At 32.6% G+C, this 20169-nt stretch overlaps 1 protein-coding gene across 1 annotated transcript in view; it reads right to left on the reverse strand.

The window, feature by feature from the left end:
- The window catches only part of LOC137933805 (monocarboxylate transporter 2-like), a 184181-nt gene that overhangs the window by 5236 nt on the left and 158776 nt on the right, over positions 1–20169 (reverse strand). Inside the window, exons 3-8 of the mRNA XM_068777862.1 lie at positions 12304–12477; positions 4077–4236; positions 2469–2776; positions 1318–1539; positions 942–1079; positions 433–559 (exon numbers count right to left, since the gene is read on the reverse strand). Coding sequence (XP_068633963.1) covers positions 433–559; positions 942–1079; positions 1318–1539; positions 2469–2776; positions 4077–4236; positions 12304–12477 — 1129 coding nt within the window. The remainder of the gene's footprint in view (positions 1–432; positions 560–941; positions 1080–1317; positions 1540–2468; positions 2777–4076; positions 4237–12303; positions 12478–20169) is intronic.

The raw sequence follows: 20169 nt of genomic DNA on the forward strand, positions 1-20169 counted from the left end.
AAAAAAAACAATATTATGAAGCATGAAACATTAGTTATAGCACTACTGCCAACCCAACGTTAATAGTAAGAAGGGTTTAATAAAATTACTCAACTACTACTATTTAAAACGTGGTTAACCTCGATAAAAATCTTCTTGATTTATGTGCTAACAGCGAATAATGTACGTATTAGGTTTCTCGGGTACTTTTTAGACCGGATTGTTACTGCTTTTAAACTAGCTAAGCCCAAGGCCTGTCGGGATAGCTTCGGCACGTGCTACTATATGTACTAATATTTTACCTGATTGTGATGGTTCTTGGACCATCATCTATAGAAACTATAGGGATTTAAGATATCCTCGATTTTTTACCTCCTCAAATAACACTACATGAAATAGGATAAAAAGCTGCCCACGACAGTTAAAAGTATGGTATATTTTTGGAAACAATACTTGGTGTGTTTATGTGCAACGCTTCGTCGATGTAAATCGATGCAGAAGAGTGACAGCGAGCCGATGAGAGAGCAAGTGGAGCTGAAATAGTAGCCCGCTTTACCTCCACAGCCCACGTTGATATACCCTGGAACAGTTAGCTCTGTAAATGAATATCATTCGGCTATGTGCATACAATAATTTGGACTAGGAGAAAGATAAAACTTTCGTGGATCTAGTACTGCTTACATATTGAACGTCCTATGATTTAATATTTTTTATTTATTTATAAGATAACTCGTTTGTGGTTCAATAAATGAAATGATGTAATAAAATAAAATCAGTCAACAAAGACACGGCATGTATATACAAGGGCATTGAAAATATTCTATTTATATTAGCACGTTTTTAATTATTACTGTAGAACGTTTTTAAAGACATTATTACAGGACATGAATAGCATAGGATATGAAAATCTTACTTTTAGTGTAATGAAGTATTATCGTATATAATAAGAAAAGACATTAAACCTGAAAGAGGTACTCCTATAGCGATTGGTACAGCTTGCGAGCATTGCACGAAGCCCCAAGTCCTGGCGAAGTTGCGCGACCGCACCCTCTCGTATGTGTACATCTTCAGAGAATAGTGATAGCCTCCGCAAAATATACCTGTAAATATTATTAACATTACGTTATTTATCATTTCTGAAACCATTGATTTAAGAGAGGGCATAACCTAGACATTTATCTCTCAAAGTTTTTATTCCTAACCAATTACCGTCTACTCTGAATTTTTTATTAATAAAAAACTAACTCGTATTGTGTACTATATATTTTATTAGGTCGCATATCGGAATAATTGTATTCATATGACTCTCATTCTCTTAATAAAGTTTTGTGCGTTTACCATAGATCCAAGCGAACATCACATAACCGCTGTAAGATCCCTCCACAGCAGTGAGGGCCATCGTCGCAAGCCCGCATACAAACACGGCCGCCTGCGTGAGGTACTGCCGTGCAATGCGGCATTCGGCCGAATTCTGCCGCACCAACAACCCGAACGCCGCGCAACCTACTGCCCAAGCAAGTCCTAGGTACGCTTGAAGCAATCCTGCAGTGTCGCCTAGCCCTGTAAACAATACGTACTCTTTATGCATCTTTTCACAGTATTTTAAAAATCAATTAAGTGAGTAGACGCTATGAAAACAGACGATATCAAATCACAATTTTATTTTTTTGGAAAAAAAAGCTTAGATAATTGTAGAATGTTACATATGTCGTCCACAAATAAGGCGGACAGTCGATCCTGTTAAGATTGTGGAAGACGCCGTTAGATGCGGACCACTACAAACGGGCCTTGTTGGAAATTTATGGTAGAGGCCTAGGTCCAAACGTAGACGTCCTGCGACTAAATAGTGATGATTGCATTCACTCGCGTGCGTCTGGTTCAATGAATATTGAATAGGCATAGCAAGGACCCTCTTTTTCTGCAGTGACAAAGATATCTCATTACGAGTTTTTCAGGTATATAAGAACTATGTGTATTAAAATACAATTTTTTAGATTTAATTCCTACTTATACAGTCTTTTATTCTATTTTAATTGACAAAGAAAATTAATATATTTGTAGTTGCTATACTAGAAGCACACTACATCGCTGCACACTGTAAACCCGCGAGTTTCGACCAACGACAGCACTCTTTCAGCGAAGAGAGAACAAACGTTGATTGACATGCGCCTCTCGCCGTTAAGACTGCCGCCGCATCAGACGACGTACTTCGAGCTGCAACAGGACATCAAGTTGGCAGTCATATACAACAGCCCAAACCCTTTAATGATATTATTCCTGCGGGTGTATAAATAGACATAAAACTTTATCAATACAAGCATTCCTTACGGACCTGTTTTGATTCACCTAATAATGTTTAATTTCAGTTAGGTCTCTATCTTAAAACCCTCTATACTAAAGTTCTCTATACTCCTTAACGTCTTTATCCCAAAAGTTTCTTGTTGGAAATATTTTTTGTATGTATTTAAGTAAGATATGTTAAAACGCACCTTCTTCTTCGGCGTGGTAAGCCAAGTAAAATATCGGTGTGTTGATCCCGAATGCCGAAATACCAGTCGACATTAAAAGGATCCTTACAGTCTTTGACCGCAGCGTTGAAAAGTCGAAGAAGGGTTGTCGATCGTCTGACTTGTTTTTATCCTTCATTTTCCTTTTGATTTTATTTTGGTTCTTAAGATGTAGTATGGCGCGGCGTTGAGGATGATACAGGGACGCGGATCGGTAGAACGTGCCGAGTATGAAGGTTACGAACACGACTCCAGTCACGGCCTGTAGTCCCAGACGCCAGCCTATTGCTCTGCACAAAACAAAACAGTAAAATTTTTATTATTTTTACGTTCTAATATTATAACAAGAAATTTTAATAAATATAAAACAGAATCTTTATCGTTATTCTTTTTATAGTATTGAAGAGAATATAGTTTGTTCATTACTAATTTTCAAAATAATGCGAGATATACACATCATCACCAAGCATACATATTTACGACTTTACGACAATGAATTTATTACAAAGCAAATATCCCGTTCATGGAATTTATTGTGGGGCTAAGTTAAAGACACGCAGAGCTAATAGATGGCGTTATTAACAAAGCAGACCGTTATTTTGTCAAAATGTGGTGAAAAGGTGATATTAAATTCATGGTTATTATAATTTAACCAGATAATTTTTGCTACGCTTACGCTTTCCAAAGTGATAGTAATGTTTGGAACCAAACTTCGAGGTGTGGACGTCGGCGGGCCGATAAGTCCTACCTCCCGGGGACTCTTGAATCAGGTCACTCTAGGCGGCACAATACAATAATCTAGTACACGATGGAGCGTTCGCTAGCTGCTATACATATAAATTCGGCTTAGACTAAGCGCCATCTGCACCCTGCCTCTCTTATCCGCGGACACCGGGAAGGCTACTAAGCCAGCAGATATTCGTGTCAAAAAAGGCCCATTGAGATGTCGCTGGAACTTCTGGAGCTTTCAGATCTCTTACGATATGTTACACTGTCACAAAAATGCTATTTAGTGATGACGGCAAAGTTTAAATTACTCTTTTTTCGTATTAATTACCTTTGACGTTATTTTACGAAAACGTATAGTATATATAATTTATTAGAAACGGAATACAATTGTTTTAGATTATTCCAGACTTTGTGAATAGTAAGCTTTTTAATATTAGCGATTAATACGTAAGAGATAAGCTAAGGGTGATAAAAAAATAGAAAGAGTTAAGTACTTAGCAAGATAGGCGATCTGTATTCGAGGCACGTGCTAATTTAGTGAATAAATCTTGAAGAAGCTTAATATTTTTTTAATTATCATGATGAATGATTCACATTTTTTCATAAATATATTGTAAAATTACGGAAAAATACTAATATTTAAAACAAGAGATAAAATAATTATATCTTTTCGTTTTTAATTTTGACAGTTAATATTCTTTATCTGATCGTAAACACTCCAAGCGGTTTGCGAGTTAAAAAAAATATGATAAACAATTAAGGTGTAAAGGTGTAACATGCACGTAAGGTAGAGGTATGAAAAAAGGTTATCAGATGACATTTCTGACAGAACAATAACGTAAGAGTTTATCTTGATGTTACCTTATGGCGCCTTTGATGAAGGTGGACATAACCGCAATGCCTAACCCGCTGCCGCTCACGATGAATATCTCGACCAATTCGCGACGTCTCTTGAAATACTGCGCCACCATCAGCGTTGAACAGTCCCTTGTCAAACCGACTCCCACTCCCACCACAGTTCCTGTGAATACATTGCGTAAATACATTTTTTTAATATAAACAGATAATTGCATTAAAAAACGCCCAAATGTTTTATACAGGTCGACAGGTCGAATTTAATTCTCTTTATTGTACACACTAGAAAATATATACATAGTTTCATAATAATAAAGGAAAAAGTACAACGGGCATTCTTATCACACGTGGCAATTTCTTCGAGACAACCGTAATATGTAAACAGTAGAAGTATAAATAACGGGTAGTTAACGTGTGCAAAACGTACATATATACAAACATACATATACGTGTATGCAGCATATATATTTATAATAAATACGGTATAATATATATTGCGGTATAATACATTTTATAAATACATTAATAAATAAAAATACCAAACGACTTGGATCGCACTTGCCTCTGAAAGAAAAAATGAATTAGAAATAATCAATGATCAAGTAAATACTTTTTGACCATTTTCTTACAAATAGGTAATGACTTAGCACGTTTTATCTTAAGCGGTAAATCATTCCGCAAACTGTTTGTGTGGTAAAAGATTTTGCCGTAAACAAGTATGTGCGCATATCGGTGAAGCCATATCGGTAACCAATTGAGCTTACCGCAAAAATTCGGAAAGATGATCATATTTTCGGAGTTCAAATATGAAACGAATACAGAAGTTTGATTATAGGTATATAAGGTTGAAAATGGTGAAAGTTTCGCTCACTTCCTGTCAATTATGGTCCAACTTATGCATAAATCAATGGTTTTAGAAATAATAAATAACGTAAGGACAATATAGTTTGGACAAGCATCTTAAAAATTCAGTTGCTACATATTAAAATTAAATATTGTTTGCAATCCGTCCCTGCAGACTTTATCTAGCCACAAATTATTGGCCTGTCGCATTCCAATAGAGTTCCAGAGTGATCACTTTATACAGGGTGATTTGAAATAGGTGTAAAAACTTTAAAGCTCGATGCTGAGAAAGGAGCATTCATCCCTTTAAAGTTTTTATATCTACAGCTTATCACTGTCTACATAACTAACGCTGTTAATTATTCGGACTCGAGTAGTTCAAACAAAGAGGACTTGAAAGTTTATACATAGTATCAGTTTTCACAGAAGTAACTTCCTCGTCCCCGTACACGTCCATACGTCCAGGTTTCGAGTGCCCACTGAAAAAACTGAGCATTGGATCAAATTGTCTGTGAGTGTATATATATATATATATATATATATATATATATATGCTTATGTTGCTCGTGCCGCTCTCGACAAGTGAGTGGTCCTCCCTTCGCAAATCTACATAATATTCTGTTCATTACACTATACGGGTGTAGATCCTCAGCATGCAAACGTCATCCATGTAACTGGAATACCATCGTCCAGAGTAAAGTTTTAACTCCCGGACCTCTGTTTCCGTGAGCTAAGCATAACGTCAATCACATCAAATGCAAATGAAACTACCAATCCTATAGGAAAACCAATCTTTACCTGTTTTTTAATTTAATGGCCTATGTAATTATTATTATATTAATTAATTATCCTAATTATAATTATAATTTATATTAATTATTAATGATTTTGTTTTTTTGGCTTAACAAATAGCCAATATTTAAAAATCAGTACGCGTCTATAATGATATCTACTAAATATTAAAGAAAAATAACCTCTTCTTTGTAACTATACAACATTGCAAAGAAGAGGTTAATTTTTAAAAGACAAGTGAAAACGGAACGTAAAAAAAATTTTTTCCGACTCATACTTATGGGTAAAGATAACGGAAAATTTATATTACAAGATTTGCAGCGCATACACTGAATACAACATAAACCTGAATCTCATACACAAGTGTAGATAAATTGTTTTAGATTATGTTAACAGTAGGTATAAAGACGATGATATTATCGACACTGGAAGCAATGAAGATTGCATCGCGACACTACGTGGGAGAGGGGAAACAGGCGGAGACTTCCAGGATATCACTGTTTATCAACATTCACCGCGGGAACTCGTGACGTTTGATGTATGATTTATCACATTTGTAATGCTGATTTGATATCTCTATAGACATTATAATAACCTACTGAATTCTGCAGATATGGTCCTGCCAGTTTTAATCATACGTTCTCTACACCAACTTCTATGTAAATTGAATGTATGCACTTGAATTTGTTATTTTAATTTATAGGGTACAATAACAATGCAAACATAAATACATAATAAACAAAATAGAAAATTTTAAACTCGTGCATATGATAACAGCAGGTGCGCACAACATCTTCCCGTAAATTTGGTACAATATACTAAAGTCCTAGTTTAAACTAAAAATATAACCATAACAAAATAAATTTAATATTATTTAATAATTATAAAACAATATAATTGTTTATTTTATTTCTATTGGTTGTGTTAATGTATGATGGCAAATGCATAAAGCATTAGCACACAAAATTCAGAATATATAGTATGTATAACAACTATTTGACGTCTTTTCGAAACTCTCAGTTGAATTATTAACTTAATTTTCTGTACGAAGAATTTTTATTTTTGCGTTATTTTATATTTGCAGAATGAAAACAACTTAAAAATATCCGATCTCTATGAGCTTGACTTTACTGGCACGATTATGAGACGCAATGAAGGTAATGTGTTTTCTTTGTTGGACGCTCGCTGCGGTTAGATGATGCTGTATCAGAGAACATTTCCTCTTTGAAATGTATCTAGTTGTTTGTTATCATAACTTTATAGTTATTGCTTTGAAAAATTGTGAGTGTATCTAATATAAATCGAAGTCACATCTACCAAAACACTTGGTTTTTATTGGATAGCTTTTCAGACTACTATATTGTTTACATTTTAATCATATGGTGCAGTCGGTTTCTTCTTTACGTTTGATTTTATTCATTGAAATAAAGCTGTACATTGAATTTTTTATGATTCTTTTATTCAACCTAGACTATTGCCAATAATCTGTTTTAAATTTTAGGTCCAAGGATTGATTTTATTGGTTAATTTCTATTCTTTATTATTCTCACATAAAGTTTTTTTGTGTTAACTACTTATGCTTTTTGCGCTAATTTTCATTGAAATTTCTTAAGAATTTTGAAATGAATGCAAAAATGCAATATAATTAAAGCAAAAATGCAATATAATTACAATAAGAAAAACCGTTTAAAATCTTTCTATTGAAAATGTCTACGATTTAACAATATGATCCCAGGTATTTTTTTGAAGTCGTTGTTTCAGCCTATAGACGCCCATTGCAGGGCATAGACCTCCACAAAAAAATATCTATGGGGGGATATACCATATCGCTGCGCTTGGCAGGCGGGTAGGCGATCGTGTTATATTGTTTCTGTAGATGTTAATGCTGTTGGCCCTTTAAGGCTTTTATAGCTTCATCGGTACTGAGTTCACGGAGCGGAATGGTCTGTGAACTAGATGGTTGGCGATCGCAGTGTAGTATTATGGTACGCAGAGGTCGCACCTACATAGCAGCTACTATTATCTTGAAATTTGTTTGTGAGTTGTAGCAATCCTATATAACAACGCACAAAGTATTAATTATATAAGATAATATTCGTAGAATTGAATCCGCGACCTATGATCAGTATTAGTATTAGTTCTCTACCGCAAGGCTACAACTGCTCAAAAAATGTCAAAGAACATGTGTGCTAAGGGTACTACATGAATGATAGAAGGTAGCCCCCTATGGAAATGCAAAAAATATTTTGTACAGCTTAGTCTCTTTATTCTATTTTTCTTGAGTCAGAGGCGTTTATCTTCTAAACATAAAAAATAAAGACTTATCTTTAGGTCAATTTAAAAAAGAGAGTTAATTTATCTTTAGTTGAAAATATTTTTTGAATGTGAAATTTTAATTCAATTGCGTTGTAGGCTGGGGGCCTTAATTAATGATTTTCGGTCGGAAGTTCATTCTTTGAAAAATAATAATAATAATGAACAAAGAAAGTAAAATCCTCAAATCCCAATGTGCCCGTTTAGTGGATTAAGGCCAGTATTCTCTCGGAGGATGCTTGTGTCGCAGCTATGTACATACATGCATTCGCTTTTTACCGCATAAAAGTTGAAAATATTTTTATAATCTTGTATTTTACGCACGTACCTAATAAAAGAATTTTAATGCCTTGGTCAATATGAAACGGAGTATAAACAGCTATAAAGCGGAACAAGATAAAAAAATTCTCAATTATTCCTTACAGGACAGTTCTTGCCCGTCGACAATATTATGTAATTGTTAACCTAATATAGAACATTGAAAATAGCGAAAACAATGCTTATACATATACTCTAAATTTATTTAAGCAATGTCCATAATTGGCTTATTAAAAAATTGTGATAACAATGAGTAAGTTTTGTGCATGTCTTTAAATATTTAAAACACGCTAACAAACTACATACAAATGTACAGGCACTTTACGTATTTATAAATAGAAGATGTTGTAACATAAATATATTTTTTAACTTAATTATAAAGCGTTTATTTAAATCGTACTTGCTAGCCAGTGGTAGCCTAGCGGCAGAGGAATGAGACTTGCGATTTTAGGTCGTCGATTCGATTCCCGGAATGCAGTGTTATGTATAACTGACATTTTGTGCATTAATTACATTGGATTATCACTGCTTACAAACCAGTTTCCAGAGGGTAGGCAGCAACGTCTTCTGTGTACTGTAATACCATTCTACGATCGCTAACCCGCCTACGTGGCGGAATATCCTCCCCTCATAAATATTTTTGAAGGAGGTCTAGACCTTACAATAGTCATCTATGGGCTGAAACAACGACGACGACTTGCATGTATGTATTTAAATGTATTATTTAATTACATTTGGCTTCCTAATAAACGTTAACCTATTCTGTAATAAATTTAAAAAAATCTTTAAAATAAATTTAGTGAAAAAATTCTAATGTCATTTGAGGCATTTTTAAGTGCAGAGTAAAGTTTGGGAATGAATTGCTCTGCTATTGTACTATGGTTTGTTTTTTTATTAAGTACGATAAAAAACGACCACAAAAAATGTCTAGCTTTGCTTTGCTTGAAATGAACCATTTCAGATCAGAGCGTGTTTGAAACCATCATATCTTTGTGACGAAGGATATAATAGTATCTTTTGTCAGAAAGCTACGGTCAAGTCAGGAGAGGTCAATGAGTCAGAGGTCAAGGAGTCAAGTTGGGCTCTTCTGCGATAAATGATCTGCAAATGTTCCTCTGAGGATAATAACAGGAACATCGAATAAGTAAATAATATGTAACAGCAGTTTATTACTAAAATAGTAGCTAACTACTTTATAGAAATAAATAAGTAATAAGTTTTAAATAAATAGTAATTTTAAATAAATAAACGAAATATTTAAGAGAAGCATATCAACAAAATTAAATAGAATTGACTTTGTTATTAAGAAAATCAGTTTAAAATATAATTTAAGTTAAAAACCTTGTTATTTTTATTGTCAGTTGACCGAGGTATTTGTTTCTTTATTGTTTTTCTATGCCGGTCACAGCGGATATGGACGCGGCAACGGTCAGAGCTCACGATGGTTCAATTTAAATGCAAATACAATTTCTATCGAGCTCTAGAATATTATCCTCGCGGATTCTGTCAGCTCAACGCGTCCATTGCTTTAGCGGCGCAGAGTTTGCGTCATTTTGCTATAAGAAATCCCTCGTTGCATTTCGTTTTTAGAAAGACCAATTGGAGATACGTGGTGAAGATTTTTTAATATTTCTTTGAGCCAATTTCATTTTGGTTCATGCGAAAACCTAACTTTAAGTATTTCTAAAAAATTATTTACTACACTGTTTTTACAGCTTGTGTAATTATTGCGTATTACATGTAGGGATTCTATACCTATAAAATAAACATGGTGCAGCGATAACTAGTAGGTAAGTGTATAAATGTCACTGGAAAAATATTTTATTATACAACACTAATGCTAAACATAATAAATACTATACTTTTTATCTAATTATTAATAAACCGTACATTAGTACGAAAGATATAATATAAAAATAAATTATCCAAATATACATACATACATATTCCATATGTACCGCAATTAGTGAGAAGTTACGAAGATTCGTCCGTCAATAGGTGCCAAACCTTTCTTTGAAACTTATAATGGTTTGCTTTCTAATTCCGTGGAGTTTTTTTTCAAAGCAGAACGCTTTGAACGGGAAAACAAAAAAGAGCGAAGACAGATTTGTGAGGACAGAACAGTAAAAGATTATTTGACGACCGTACTTTACCAAAAATTTTTATTAGGGCCGGGAATTGAAACACTCAGAAAGCCGATTTCGTTTTTTATGAACCGTTAATTAATATTCTTAATTTTTTTGCAGTGATATATATAACGATAGTGATAGAAGATACATTTTTTCAGTCAGATATTTTTATTAAATTCATGGTAAAGGTAAATATTATCGTGATTATCTGAAATAAACCCAAAAGAACAAACATAAATGTAAACGTGTTCATTATTGAATGATAAACTGGCTGTGAATTCGTTTGATCGGTTTATTATTTTTTCGTGATGTGCGAAATACGTAGCGCAATCATCAAATGCTATTGGTTTCCTGTATTTGTTTATTTTGAACGATGATCGCGGTTACATTGAACATCCGCCTGTTTATTCTGAAAGTTAATTAACGGATACCTTTGAAGTTCCCTTAAGAGGATCTGAAGAAATAAATTTAACTGTCAACAATATATTCATTTAATTTCGAGTGCATTAAGAAATTTATTTACATTTTTTACATATTATAGCACACATATTTTTGTTATGAAAAATGCCGTCAATCATTAAATCTTATTCTGAAATTTTATTAAATATTTGTATAGAAACCCCACGTAACACGTATATACGCTGTATTACTTTAATAATTTATATATTTTTGACATAGATTACATTTACATAATTATTATAAAAGCGTAATAAACAAATAAAATTTTAGGTACTCTCATCTCTACGACACAGACCGCCTATGGCAAAGATCAACAATAATAGAGTATTTTGACAGTCTAAATTATAAGTTTCATTGAACACATAAGTTGATAAATGTATTGATAAATGAAATTTATTATAATAATATACATCAATTTATAACGTAAACAACAATAATAAATTCTTCTCGTTCTTCGTGTGTATCTTGAGATGATTAAAACAATATGTGAATAGGTGTCCCTGCGCATTATTCTATACCAAAATATTATATTTTGTTGTAGAAGTAAATTCTAGGATGATGATGAAAGTTTCAAGATACTCTTATGTTAGATATACATTGTTGAATGATTAGTTATGAAAAAAATGGTTGTAGTATTTAAGAGTGAAGTTTTAAAATGTAACACACGCTGTTATAAAGAATTATTATTTTGGTGTGCATACTTTTTAGGGTACCATATGATATTGACGGATGTCAAATGTTAATGCAAGTAATTGAACATTTTGAAATCGGAGGTTAGGAAAAATATTATACTGGAATATTATATTTATGATAGTGTTCATTTTAGCCGTAGGATGTCAACAGCAGAATATAGATCTCCTAACTTTTAACTAGGTCGTCTGTCCACCTTGTGGTTGAACTGCGCTTGCCTCAGTAGCCATTTGTTCTGTGGGCTATGTGTTCAGCCCACAACCACTTCTACTCGCCAATCTGCTGGACAATGTCGGTTACTTTCGTTTGGAGAAATCATATCTCAGTGCCGTTAGCCATTAAAAAATATTTACTAAAATAACATTAATAGGTAAATTATGTGCTTCAGATGGTTTGTCAATAGATGTTTGACGCAATCCATGTAAATTCGTGCAACTTGTCTGTTGATATCCTACACAAAAAAAATCTTTATATGTCATCTTTTTAAATCATGAGACTCTCCTTACTGGCCCTTTTTCAGATTGCAGTGAAGACAGAAACAGACACGCACTTATGTTTAGTGAATGGATTTTCATCTTCGTTTACTTTCGTCGACAGATCCCCACATTTCGTTCCATAGCTCGTTGAATGACTCAGTCTGACATTTAAATACATATATAAAAATACATGTATAGTAGTAGACTACTGACCATAGCTGAAGAAGAGCTGGTGAAATTGCGTGGCGAATGACGTGAAGAGGCAGCCCAGAGCGGCGACCAGTCCACCCACCACGGCGGTGACACGTGTAGACTTGCGCACGCACAGCGCAACCGTCACCGGAGACAGAGCGAGTGCAACCCCGACGGAAAGCGCGCCCAGGCAACCTAGAATAAAAATGAAAATAGTTTTATTACAGTAAGACAAATGCCTATCGGCCGACATAAATGAAAAACATATTAAAGACAAATGAAAGACGATGCCCGATACTGAAAAACCTGATCTACAGATTCGATTTTATTAGAGAGGGAAAGAATTCACATGATAAGAAAACTGAATATATTAATTTGGTTTCCCATATTATGTTTACGCGTTAAATGTTTATTTTTTTCTCGATTATTTGTTTTGTTTGCGACTTTATCACCTTGTTGTAAATATTAATATACACGCGTGTAGTTTTATAGATTTTGATCAATCAAATATGAATTTTTGTATAAAATTTCATTAGACGAAGATTTTTCCAATTTTCCAATATAATGATATAAAAGCATAAATGAAATTTAAAAGAAGACTTAACATTTAAACTTTTACTGTCCCATGTCAATTGAATTTGAACGATTATATAGTTCTGTAATAAACTGCGTTCTAGAGATTTAAGTAGCAAACCGTAAATAAAATTGAAACAAGCGTTTTGTTTTACAGTCGTATAAACCAGTGTTTACATTTATCCGTAGATTTAACTCACGTGTGTATAGCGATTCTATACTGATATTTTTTCAAATGTTTGTATAAAGACGGATTTTTGAGTTATTATCGTACTCAGAATTATCAATAGAATATATATATTTTTTTATATAATAATAGCATAATACAATAGCATATATAACCTTTGAACGATAAATAAACTTTGTTTTAAGACTGGTTAGGTCTATCTTTTGATATGTGTTATTTTGAGGGGAGTAAAAGATAAAGGATAAGGGACTTGTAGAGGCAACATTACGTTATCGTCGGACGCGCATCGAAAAAGGGAATTCCACAGAAATATAATTTTTTATTTACATCGGTATTACGAGAGCAACATTAAGTAAGGTGGATTTTCATTGAAATAAAATTGTTCATTTACGTCGGTATAAATACAGACGAAGCTTAAATGACAACACACTTCTACTTCGGATTTCGGGTTGTTATTACCTCAAGACCTACTGGCTCTAGGAAGAATCCCATAAACTTACATTACATACTTTTCTCTACGAGAATTGAATTGGAAATTGAAATGGAAAAGATCCGTAGAAACACGAAAGTAATCAACATAGATCAGCGGAATGGCAAGTTTCAGTGGCAGCGTCCAGGCTGCTTAGTGCCCAGAACATTGTCGCTGGGTCATTCATATTCTGGAGTGGAAATCATAGACAAGCAAGCGCGGCGTAGGGAGTACACCCACATTGTGGATAGATTCTCTTAATAACATGCACGACGCTTTCAACCAGCATTATCAGAAATCTTTGGGGGAGGCCGAAGTCCAGTTATGGACATCCTTCGGCTGAAACGTACGTACCTAATTGAGAGAATAAAATGTGTTCATCGCGGCTGAATTAATATAAATTGCAGACACTGTTAATAGATTCCTTATTGCTGCGAGTGATAAACAAGTTTCTGGACATTTACGTCGTATCCGTTTGATCTCAAATATGCTTTGACGTTCGTTGTGATAATACCGTAATTGCCTTTTATGACACCTACTGCTCATGTTGACCTAAATTTATCTTAAGCATTTTCATGTTTCTATATAAAAGTACGGTATTACGAATAACACTTTTAGTACGGGTTTTTTACAAGATGAAATGTCAACGAGTTATACTTTGGTGACGATCAGAATGTTCATATTCTTTAACCGTTTAATCATATTTTATATACTTAAAAATGAAACATAAAAAACGAAAAAAAGGCTTTTAAATTATATATATGAAACCCACAAAGAACTGAAGTGTATGCATTATTGAAATTTAAATATACCAGTACATTAGGTTAACTCGCAAATCTATTTTTAAAACATTACTTATAAACATTCATATTGAAATGAAATGTAATTATATTTGTTTTTATAAATCAGCAGTTCTGCAATTTTTCGATTATTTCTAACTATAATATACTACCCGTTCTTTAATGAAAAAGATATAAAAAAGACAGATTTGTAAGACATTTGGCGATTAATTTTCGTTTATTAAATTTAGTTAATTGTCGGAGAATAATTCTTTATATCATTATTTTATCTTCGTTAAAATTATTAGGATTTCCTGTTTATCATAATGACGAGCGTTTTAAGTAAATGTCATTAATTAATCAACGCAAATATAAACGTTGTCATTTTCATCTAACGGAATGTATATATATCGAGAAACCGATCACAAGGGCTGCGGGGTTTGCAAATGATATCTTATTTGATTTTAAATAAAACATGACCCCATTACGAGATATCATTAAAATCAGTGACGTAGCACTTTTATTAACGCTGTTGATAAATGAAGACAATTTTTTACGCGACATATTCAGATTTAGGGTATACAAAGCTCCGAGCAAAATGCTTAACACGTAGATTCCGTTTACTTTCAATGAGATGAATGATTACACGCGTCACTTTGAATGATTATGACATAAATGTATGCATAGTGTAATGTTGTCTTTATAAAATCATAGTTCATTGTGTTAATAAATTGACAGTTATTTACATACAGGATGATGGCTTATAGTAGCAAAAGCTTTGAATCCACGTTGAATGTATAGCTTTTGCCGTCAACTAATATATGGTACACTTTATCCAAAATTAATAATAAAATTTAGAAAAAATTAATAACATGTGTACGATAACACCGTTTTGTAAATAAAATTTAAAAGTAACGTGTTTTGTTGTAAAGTTTTTTGTCAACAAAGGTGTCTAAATATTCACATCTTTAAAGCTTTCACATCTATAACCAATCGCGCTGTAGAATGTCTGTTAATAATTTTTGTGGTAATTTATTGCCGTCATTATAACAATTTGGAGGAGTTTATCTCTGTCATCAAGTGATATAGACTGTGATCTCTGACTTCAAGTTTACTTGATAAAAGACTGCGTGTGATCTAACAAAATGAAACAAAATGAAATTAGCTTTAGTTCTTAACTTCGATCATAAGAGATAAATGCATGTTGGCTCTGGCTAGTAGTTTCTCAAGTGAATTTTTTATCACGGAGCTATAAGTGAGTTGTTACTTCATTGTATCCTATGCAACCCATTGCAACTTGATCTATAGTGCACACGATGCTATTCGTCGCCTGAGGTATGAGGGAGGCGGGGGAGGGTGTGACTGATGACTTTTTGTCGACACCCTACGTCCTGCCGCTTACATATTTCAGGAGGCGACTAGCATTTTCTCGTATACTATAGTCTTTGAGTTACAAAAAGAGAACCTTCAGTGAATATTAGTTCAAGGTTTGAGTGAATATTGGTTCAAGTAACACGGTAAAAGTTAGATAGTCCATGGCTTTAAAGATAGTGAGTAAGCGAAGACATTTTCTTCACGTAAATAAAGTTAGTTAAAGGCACATTACATTAGGTTAATTCATTATTTATATACCTTAAGTATAACTTCATAAAAGATATAATTTTAATTAAAAAATTTGTTATTATGTTATTTTCCAGCCATATCCAGTGTAATATGTAACATATGTAGCCAAATTAAAACACGTCACTTAAATTTTTGTATGATTAAGAGTCATTGTGACTATTAATAGCGGTGAAGCGTACGTGGTTTATTTTGATCAGACATTTTTTAACATCCGGCAATGTTGAGCAATGTTTGACCAGGCAACGATTTAGATGATTAATTACTAATTACATACAAAACAGACCGCTTCCTAGTAATGAAGCGTTCTTTTAATTACAGGTTACTCTTGCTGTTTTTTAATATTGCTATGTAACATGTCCTCGAGTAATACCATAACACAACCATAAACTTGACATATCATCTAACATACGATAATCGCATTGCAACTTCATATCGCCTAAAAATTAATTAAGTAATTTTCAATAGCTTATTTGTATTTTCTTGTACACTATTAATATCTAATAGCTTTCAAAAAAATCAACAATTGTTTTATTTTATTTCTTTAGTGTTTAAGTAAAGCTAACAAACTAGTTACAATTTGTCAAGTTTATTTAAAAAAATGAAATAACTTGAGTAGTGACAAACTCCAACGGATAAATATTCACATTTGTGACAAATATATTTAAATTTTTTATATTTTTTACTAAATTATTACTGAACTTAAGCCAATTTGTTATTTCTTAAATATAATATTAGACATATTTATCACACGATAAAAATATAGCTAAAATTATATTTACTTTAGAATTAAGGTTTAATAAATACGTCGTCACGCTAAATACAAAAAACGTGCCAATCTTTTATTTGCACCAAAGTCGACACATATCTTCAGAAGTTTTAACAACCGTTTACAGTTTTTGGGCAATTTTACGATTGACAGTAAAAAATATAGAGCTATAAATTGTCTAGAGGCACAACTTTAACATTGGCTATAAAAATCAATCCTAATACATCATTCAATGGAGACTGTTCGTTTAACCCATTACTAGAGTATCCCATTCATGAAATAGCTGACATTATATAAAGATTTTATCAGACAATAGCTCTTTTCCAATAATAAATGTTCCTTCCGGTGCTATTTTATAGCATTGCCGCTATTTACGATGGTACTCGGCGTATTACGGCGTGGCTGATGTTGGTGGCCGCCGACTTAGTCGTGGAATATGTAAATTATTATATTATTTATATATTTATATTAAAATAATGCATCATAGACTCGATTTAAATAGTGATATGGAAAATGTATCATTCATATTGTACTGGCTAATTGGAAATTGGTGCAAAAGTTTTAAGGTAAGAATGTATGACGTGGTACAGATTACATGTCATTAAAAGGCATAGAATAATAAAAAATAGGTATGTTTAAATTGTTTATATGATTAACTGTTTGGTAATATAATGTGGAGATCAGGTTCTCCACATTGTTTCTAACGAGTTCTAACGTCTTGTATTTTGGCCACATCGCCCGGAGACAACCAGATAACTTCAATAAATTACGGCTTGTACGAAAATGAAACGGTTAAAGACCACGTCGGTTATCTATCCGCTGATAAGTCAAGTCGACAGCTGGACTCTCCATTAATATAGTCCTAAGGAAAGCAAAGGATAGTATGGTATGGAAAGAACTTGTCATCGGTTCCTTCAAAGGCGTTTCAAGACAGACACGACCTTCAAAAGTAAAGAAATGTCGGACAAAAAGATTCTAATTGCGTATTTTTTGAATATTGCACGAATATTATTTAAGTATTTGTTTAAAAATTTGTAGCTTGGTACTGCCAGAGTTTTGAGTAGTTGCTGTTTTCTTTGATAATAAAATTAAAAATCATATGAAAACAAAATGCTTTTTATTTATTTTGATATCAAATATATAAAAGCGACTAAGTGAGATCCATCAAAATTATTATGACATACGTATCATATTTCTTGAATCTAAATTTACTGGGAAGCTCTTCTTAAGAGATTTCAACATTTGAAGTCGTTTGTAAAATATTAGAAATATTTACAAACGATTATTAGCTTCGTCGAAACGAACTCGCGGAGCACTTTGTTTCCGCAAACTTATTTCAATGAAGCTGCAACATCCCTCAATGCTATAAGAGACGACTACAAAATAAAGAAAAAGAGATAATACATGGTTAGTTTTCTATAGTAATATTTTATCTTATTAACCACAATATTAGATAATAAAACAAGAATTTTATTAACTTAAAAAGTAATATTTTCGATAATGAAATTGCATTTTATTGTAATAACTCAAACATGACATGTTAGTAACCTTGTAATAAAGACATATTGTCTAGCAAGTTTTCAAGTGCTAATCAATTTGAGATGTCGAACGTTCACACACTTGAAAAAACTGTCGTTTAGTCCAGAGCGGTCCGGGGATTCGTTTGAAAAACACAGCTATTGAAAAAGTTTAGAGTCGCCTAGATTAATTTTCGTGGTTCGTTGACATTTCAAGTGACACCGCTACCACCAGCGGGCACACATCTGAGGGATAAATCAACCAGACAATGTTAAATCTAGCTTCACAGATTGATGGATGACGCTCTGTCTGTACTTGTTTATCACGTTTTGACATCACCAAAGAAATAATTTGTTGAACGTAACTCAACTGTAAGGAAATATTAAATTATCTATAACAAATATTAGAAACATATTTTGATTATAACTTCTATAATCATTATCAACTTTAAATTAGAAACCACAAAATAAATACTTTACCTAAAAAGTTGATTGTGTGTTTTAATGTAGATTATTATGTACATAATGTATAATTCAATTTTCATATGTATTAGTTAGTAATTTAAAAAAAATGTTTAATTAAAAATTATATATTGATAAAGATTTTCTCTACATTTACTTTAATGTACAACACATACGTACGTTGTTACATTTACATTTTTAAATCTGCTTTATTCTGCGCACAACTGAAGGCTGAAAGATTTAAAATTCCTTTATCGAGTTTTATTTAAATATATATTTATATAAAGACTAAATCATCATCATCAACATTTCAATCGTAGATCTACAGCTGGACATTGGTCTCTCAAATAGATTTTCAATGGGCCTATTCAAAATCAGCCTGCACTCGGAATCTTCTGACGGCCTTAAAAAAGTCGTGTGTATGTTTTATGGGTCATCCTGCGCTTGTCGTTTCGTTTCCACTCCAGAATCTTAAACCCTCAATGACAATTATTTTATTTGTAAGACAATTTTTTAAAAGTTTCATTTAAGTAGAATTTTATTAAAAATATCAATTACGCCCGAATGGTAACATCATGATATACAAATGGTTTTCATCGAACTTTCATTACAATTTTTATTAATATAAAAGTAAAATTATAATTATTAAAAATATCATAATGTGTTATAAATTCAATATGAGATGATATTACCAAGTAAGTAATTTGAGATTTGCTAAAACCCCAAGACCCAAAATATGTTCCTTTGCACCCATTATTTGTAGACTATAGGATCCTATTAAAGGTAAAACACTGTATTATATGTATAAAGTAGTATAATGTCTAAGCGTGGGTCTTGTACTAATCGAATCTAAAAAAGAATTGTGCTGCTTCATGGTTCTTTAAATAAGTAGAGATATTTCTGTCTATATCGACTCATATCGGACGCAATCGGTTAAAATGTGACGCTCATGGCTCGTTCTGCGAAATGGAATCGAAAAGTTATTCTCAACAAAAATGAGTGTTTTTAAGTGGGAGATGGGTATAGAAGATAAGTATGCAAGCATTGTCTTACTTTAGCTGTAACCAGAGCGTATTTACAGTCGATGAAGTCGGGGCTTAGCTGAGACGCAGGAATATCGGGCATTAAACTCCAGATTTGCTTAAATCTAAATGTTATTACGTGGTTGTGGAAAAAATTTATCAGAATATTTCCCCTGCCTAACTTTCTTTATATGACTTTTCGACAGCACTTCTATTTTCTGTAATGTTTTAACATTATGCTATTTTATTAATTTACTATTGACATCAGGTCAATAACTTTTCTGACGTTGTAGATAGTTATTTTATAAAAAACAATCTACTAGAAAATTAAATAAAAACCGCAATTCGAAGTGATCATTCCGTTTTATGCTTTATTGGCTTAATTATTCATATTTACAAAGATTTTAACTATTTCGTGCACTGCAAGTATTTATTAATTATGTGATTATATTTTCATTTAACTCTTTATAAAACAAGATGTATTTTTTT

This window comes from Battus philenor, unplaced genomic scaffold (genome assembly GCF_028537555.1).
Source record: "Battus philenor isolate CCGP_79_NKW_IND1 unplaced genomic scaffold, ilBatPhil1.0.hap1 SCAF_14, whole genome shotgun sequence".
NCBI lineage: Eukaryota > Metazoa > Arthropoda > Insecta > Lepidoptera > Papilionidae > Battus > Battus philenor.